This window comes from Gavialis gangeticus, unplaced genomic scaffold (genome assembly GCF_001723915.1).
Source record: "Gavialis gangeticus isolate Ggan-Ray unplaced genomic scaffold, GavGan_comp1, whole genome shotgun sequence".
In the NCBI taxonomy this organism is placed as follows: Eukaryota; Metazoa; Chordata; order Crocodylia; family Gavialidae; genus Gavialis; species Gavialis gangeticus.
In genome coordinates, this window is record NW_017729034.1 from 12,672,306 (window position 1) to 12,679,054 (window position 6,749).

Below are 6,749 nucleotides of genomic sequence, written 5' to 3' on the forward strand. Positions count from 1 at the left end.
ATAGTCTCCCTTAGTCCACAGACCTAAGGGGTCTCTTAGGCATAATTTAGACCCACCCCTCAATAAGTCTCCCACACCAGTCAAAAAGGAGAACTTTATTGATTACAGGGGGTAGGGTAAACTAGGGTACAGGATAGAACAATATCTTAGAAATCCTAAAGAGCAAACAGTCTGGCTGTGGTAGCCTTTTGATTACGCATCTGTGATACTTCCAGCTAAATATCTAATCAGATTGAGCAGCTTACTCACAAGCATCTTCCAAAGGCAGGTGAAGTTTCCCTTTGGAGGCAGGCGGTTCCTAGCTCGTGAGTTTGGGGGGGGAGAGCCAGTTTCAGATGTTAAGGCTTCTCTGTGTCCCCTGCCTGGCTGCTGCATCACCTCATGGCCGGAGAGGCCGCCTCCTTCCCCGTCCTAACTTTTATAGCCCCTGTGACCTCATCACCTGGGCCAGCGGAGGTCAGCCCCAGTTGGCTGTCAGCCAACCAATCTGAAATGCATCACCTGTTACCAGGCAGATCCCAGCTCCCCAGGTAGAAACCCCTTACCCAGGTAAGTGATGCAAGTCACATAAGCAGAGGGAGCAGGTGTCCCCCCTCCCTCAGGAATGCAGCCAGCTCAAGTTCCCTAAAGAGACAGGCTGAGGGTGTGGTCCCCTGGGTGCTGGGCCCACCCTAATTGAATGGTCACAGCACAGAGATTTAAATCACAGTGTCACAGGGCAGAGATTTTTGGGGAGAAACCAAGGTGGCTTTCTGCCACACCCACAATCTGTGGGTAGGCCTGGGGGCAGGCCAAAAGCCCCATATGACCAGAAGTGGCAAACTGCGGACCACTGTGCAGAGCCCCATGGCCAGAATTTCCAGCTGGAACACAAGTAAAAACTACCTCCACCCCCTGGGCAGAGGGATGGGCCCAAACCTCAACCACAGCTGCCGTGGGCCCTGCGGGAGGAGCCACAGCCTCTCCACCCAGCTCTGCAGGTCCAGGGTCACTTCTGGTTCAGGGGTTGGCTTAGAGACTCCTTATAATGCGAGGCCCTAAGGTGCAGCTTTCTTAGCTTGTGCCTAAATCTGGCACTGCCCATATTTCTGTACCAATTTCAGGGAGGGCATGTGCTTCCCACACCCTGTGTGCCCCTCCTACCAGTCGCCTGTGTCCATAGATTGCATGATGATGTCAGCCAGTTCTTTTAGCACTCTCGGGTATAATTAATTCAGTTATGCTGACTTGTAGACATTTAACTTTTGTAGGTGCCCTCCCACAAGATCTATGCCAACTATGGTAGGGTAGTCGCCTTCACCATGACCATCTTGTATCCTGTCAAATAAGCTAACAACCTTGGATTGGTGGAATTCTGATGAGAAATATTCATTCAGGAGTTCAGTTTTGTCCTGAGTGTCAGTTATCAGCCACCCCACTTCATTCATCAGGGGCCCTATGTTTCCCTTGGTTTTTTTCCAACTTCCTACATATCTAAAGAAGGACTTTTTGTTGTCCTTGATTCTGGTTGCCAATTTGTACTCGGTTTGTGATTCTGCTGTCCTGATCTGCTCCCTAAAGGTGCAGGCTGTTGTTGAGTACTTCTCTTTGGTAGTTACTCCTGACTTCCATCCCTTGTAGGCTTCACATTTTAATTTCAGAAGGTCCATGACTTCCCTGTTGAGCCAAGGGGGTCTCGCAGACTTTTTGCTCCCTTTCTTATGAAAAGGAATGGACTTCCTTTGAGCATTTAGGATTGCTTCCTTGAGGAATGTCCACTCAACTTGTATTCCCTTCCTCATTGGGCCATGGGCCCTCAGGGCCTTGCCAACCAATTTCCTAAGTTTGTGGAAGTCAGCCATCTTAAAATCAAGGATTTCTATCCTACTGGCCAATTTCCTTGATTTACAGTGGATGGAGAAGGTGATCATCTCATGGTCATTGTCACCCAGTTTCCCTTTGATTTCCCTTCATTCCTGGTTCAGCAGTTCCTCTTGGTTTGGAGGTCTGTAATAAACTCCTATGGTCAAAACTCCTTCCCCATGCTCTCCACATATCTTGACCCAGAGGGTCTCATGTGAGCTGTTCTTTGTTTCCAAACTTTGCTTCTAGGGAGATGTAATGTTCCTTCACATAGAGAGCCCTTCTTCCCAATGCAATCCCTCCTATACAGGTTTATCCCCTTATACCTGTGGTCCAGTCATAGGAGGAGTCCCACCAGGTCTCCATGACCCATATGAGATCATATTGCTTGGTTAGTAGGAAGGCCAGTTCCTCCTGCTTGTTTCCCATGATTCTAGCATTAGTGTACAGGGAGCTAAGCCTACCATTGAAAGCCTTAGGCTTTCTGGTGAGCTGTGGAATAACCTGTCCATTGGCCTGTGTCAGAGAATGCTTGCTAGTGCATCCTGGGATGCTGGGTTTCGAGGTTGCCATTTCTCAGGCTTGCGCTAGTATTTGATGGCCCATCTCCTGTGATCTTATTTTAAAGCCCTATCCAGGAGGTCTGCCATTCTAGCTGAGAAAAGCTTCTTCCTCTTTGGCATGAGGTGGCCACTCTTACGGTGAAGTAGTTCTTCCTAATATCTAACCTAAACCTATCCTCCCTCAGCTTGTGGCCATTGTTCCTGGTGATGCCAAGGGGGGTCCTAGTGAACAGACTTTCCCCAAGTCTCTGCTGGTGGCCCCTGATAAGGTTGTAGGCAGCCACAAAATCCCCCCTCAGTCTCTTGTGGAGACTGAAGAGATTCAGGTCCCTCAGCCTCTCCTCACAGGGCTGGCCACGGAGGCCCTCAACCATATGAGTGGCCCTCCTCTGGACCCTTTCCAGGTTCTCCACGTCCCTCTTGAAGTGCAGCACCCAGAACTGGACACAGTACTTCAGCTGCGGCCATGGCTGAGTGAAGCTGGTCTGGGCTGTGGGGGTGGGACCACCGTGGCAGCTGTGGTTCCATTACAGCTGCTTCCCATGCCCCGGCTGACCTGGGCCGGGCTGGGCCAGGTTGGGAAGTACCACACAGAGCCCCCTGCCCCTCCCTCACCATGGGGTAGGAATGGGCACTCCTGTTCAGGGCTGGGGAGTACTTTTTCCCCTTCCTCCTCCCCCCACCCCCATGAGGCGGGGATGGGGGGGGTCCTCTGTGTGGCACTCCTTAGCTCGGCCCAGCTCAGCCAGGGGATGGGGAGCAGCTCTGTAGAGCTGTAGCTGCTGGGGATGGCCTCACCCCTGTGGCCTGGACCAGCTTCACTTAGCCCAGGCCAAGGCAGCCACATGGTCTGGCCAGGCCGGACCATGGGGCTGGAGCCACCCCTGGAGCTGTGGTTCCATCACAGCTATTCCCAGCGCCCTGGCTGGGCTGGGCTGGGCCAGGGAATGCTGCACAACCCGCCCTTCTCCTCCCCCCATGGGGAGGCACTGAACAGAGTGCCCCTTCCCCAACCTGTGGTGGCAAGTGGTGCGGGGAGGGCATGAGGAGGAGGGGGAAGAGCTCCCCACACCCCAGCACTGAACATAGCTCCCCTCCCCACCCTGCTGCAGTGGTGGGGGGGAGAAGTGGGGGTGAAGAGTCCCCACTAGGGGCTGGGGAACCTTGCAAAGTCCCCCTCCCCACCCCAAGGGGGGAAGGGTGAGGAGGAGCAGGAGTCTCTCTCCAGCCCCACACAGAGGCCCCCCAAACTGGAGGGAAAAGGAGGGGGAAGAGCCCCCCCCCCCCAAGCACAGAACAGAGCCCCAGCACGGCTCTAAGGTGACAGTAGCAATAAAAAGGCTTAATTCTTCCCTCTGTTCCTTCTGCTTTGAAGCTGGGGTCTGCCTGCCAATCCCAGAGGCCACCACCACAGCCCCCTCCTCTCTGCTCCCTGGCAAACAGGCAGATCCTGGCTGCAGTGGGAGAGGAGGGGAAGGAAGGAAGAATTAACCCCCTCCCTGCCCACTCTGCCTTAACAGGGCCACTAGGACTGGTCCTTGCTTTGGCTAGAGAGCAGAGGGGCAGGGTCAGCCCTGAGGCTGGAGCAGAGATCCCCACCCAGTCCAGAGAGCGTGCTGGGATGCTGAAGGAGTCTGGTGTAACTTAAACTAAGCAGGGGTCTGGTACAGACAATACATAAGCTGGTTTGAGCCAAATCAGTTAAGTCTGATACTACATTCAACCAGGTATATCTTATTCTGGTTTCAGCCATTTTGAAACTGGTTTATGTGCACTGAATGTCTGTTCTGTTACAGGTTTAAACCAGTTTTTGATCACTTAAACCTGTTTATGTGTAATGTCTGTCCCTAGCCTAGGTGGAATAAAATCTGGTCCCTGTGATGTGTGTATATGAGAATTTAAAGCTACTTTCTGTTGAATCTGTTAGTAGTAATGAATGCAAAGCTTAACTTTATGTTCACAATATATTCCATGCTTGCCAGACTGGCAGCACTCTTAACTAAACTTGTGGCTGGAGTAATTTATTTCTGAATGAGTTTCAACCTTTTGGGATTGAAGGCAACTCTCAGCAAATGTCAGCCTTTAGTTGTCTCTTTTTTTAATTTTTTTTTTTTTGCCTGTAGAAAAATAAAAAATTCTTAAGTTGTAAAGAACTTAGACCATAACAGGTCAGACTTCTTTAACACTGAATTTCTATTTGAAATCTCTGAGTTTATCTTGTGGATAAACCCAGAGTATCACAGCACCCTGGATGAGACAAACACAACAAGCTTATATCTGCAGAAGATGCAAGCTTGTGCCTACCTAATGGTTGTGAAATAGCCTAAAAGAATTCCCCTGTGAAACACGGCTGCATGGATTTGTCCCTCACAATGATCTGTGAGAGCTCTTCTTTGTAGGCAAGCATCTCCTTGCAGGCCACTGAAGACATGACCGGCATCTTGTGCTGCAGCTTCAGGATCTTGATCTTTATGTGGCACTGATTCCAGGACCAGCCATGTCAACAAGCTGGCATTTCAACAGTGTTGTGCTCTTTCAAAGGCCGCTCTGTCAAAGACAGCTTGGCTGCAGTGCCTTGTCCTGAGCACCTGCTAGGTTTCCTTATCACCCCAAATGGAAAGTAAGTCAGCACCCAATCCTAACTCCAGGTCATGCTGAGCAGTAAGTAGGTGAGCAAGGCCCCGTGTGACCCCTATGACTGAAGCGGTAGAGTGAAAGGGAAATGAAAGCAGTCCATGCCGCCCCCCCCACCCCGGCCCCTGAGACCTGTATATTCTCAGAATGCAACATAATTAGTAGAAGTAAATCTTCTCACAGCAAACACTGTGTGTCATTGAGCCTCAGCCCTGCAAGAGGCCTTGTCTTCACTGCTAAAAAAGTGGGTTTCATTTCACTAATGCATGTGAACTAGCCCACGGGGAAAAACTCAGTGAAAACAGGATACTTCATTTTTACTATAAGGTAAACTAGGCAAGATGAGTACTGTGCTTCTGCCTGAGGATGGCTTCATATCATTTATCTTGCTATAAAAAGGAAGCATTTTTGCCTTCACTGTCTTTTACCTTGGGAGATCATAGTTGTTAGGTTCTTAGAGGTAAAAATCATACCATTTCTCAGCAGGGAAATAAAGGCCTTAAAAGACCACTTAAAAGACTGAAGTGGTTGAATGGCCCATTTATTTCTGACTTCAATGCTTTGACTCTTCACAAAGGAAACTACCTGTCAGCATCGCATTTATACAGGGGCCCAACAAAATCCACAGTATATTAATATTAATAAGCAATGTTATAGATTAAGGATGCAGTGGAATAACTGTGCTGCTCAGGGGTTATGGGTTTTTTGTGGATATACGCATGCTTATAAAACATTTATTAAATTTAAGGTCCATTACAGCTCTTGCTTCAGGTGTATATGGACCTATTTAATTCACGAATCTTGCGGAAACCACGAAATCTGGGAGTGTCTGTGAAATAAACAAAAAAAACTTAATAAAAATAAAATGCTGGCTCCCTAGTAGAAGCCAGCAGTCCTCACTGCTGAGAGGGGAAGGTGCCAGCTGGTGGAGCCATATAAAGGACAGCAGATAAGATGATGACTGCTCCCTTGTCCCTCCCCCTACTCACCAGGGCCGCTCTTCCAATCAGCACTGAAGGGTGAGGTGGTGCAAATGGAAGCCAACAATCAAGGTGGCAGCAACCCCTTCATCCCTTCAACCCATGGGGCCTCATCGCCAATCAGTATTGAGGGGCAGGACTGCTACAAAGTGAAATTGGCACTGCATGCTGCAAACAAACCCCTTTGTCCTTATATATGGGAAATTTGCCAGTTCTTTGTACTGAAAGAATGAAGTAATTGAGACCACATTACCTTGAGAGAGAGTTCCAGCTTCCTTCTCAGCTCATTACTGATTGGCTCATACTGAATCAGCTGACGGACTTGCAGCACATTAGGGCATTTTTGTACAGATGTTGGAGGGCAGGCGGACTCTTTGGATCCTATGTGCAGTCCTTTCCAAATATGGGTGCCAAATGGGGGACCTGGAATTTTCCTCTGAATACAATCAACAACCAAAGAGAGATGATTACTGTACTGACTTGGAAAAGTCCCATAAAATCAGAAAGCAAAGAGGTAGGTGTGTGCATGCAGATGTGGATTAAGGTGTATTGGGAACATGGGGCAACACAAAATTGGAGGCCCCTACCCCACATGGGAGCTGGACTGTAGTGTGGGAGGGGTCCCTTTCCCTCCTGGTGCTCACTGGGGAGGCTGGGTGGACCCTGCTGGGCTGGGGGTAGGGGGGAACATGCCAGCCTCTTCTCTCTTCTCCCTCCTCCCTGCCCCCCC

At 49.8% G+C, this 6,749-nt stretch overlaps 1 protein-coding gene across 1 annotated transcript in view; it reads right to left on the bottom strand.

Moving 5' to 3' along the window:
• Positions 1 to 6,749, bottom strand: part of SPAG17 (sperm associated antigen 17) — a 469,533-nt gene that overhangs the window by 111,866 nt on the left and 350,918 nt on the right. The window contains exon 35 of the mRNA XM_019526871.1: positions 6,273 to 6,455. Within this exon, the coding sequence (XP_019382416.1) occupies positions 6,273 to 6,455 (183 nt within the window). The remainder of the gene's footprint in view (positions 1 to 6,272; positions 6,456 to 6,749) is intronic.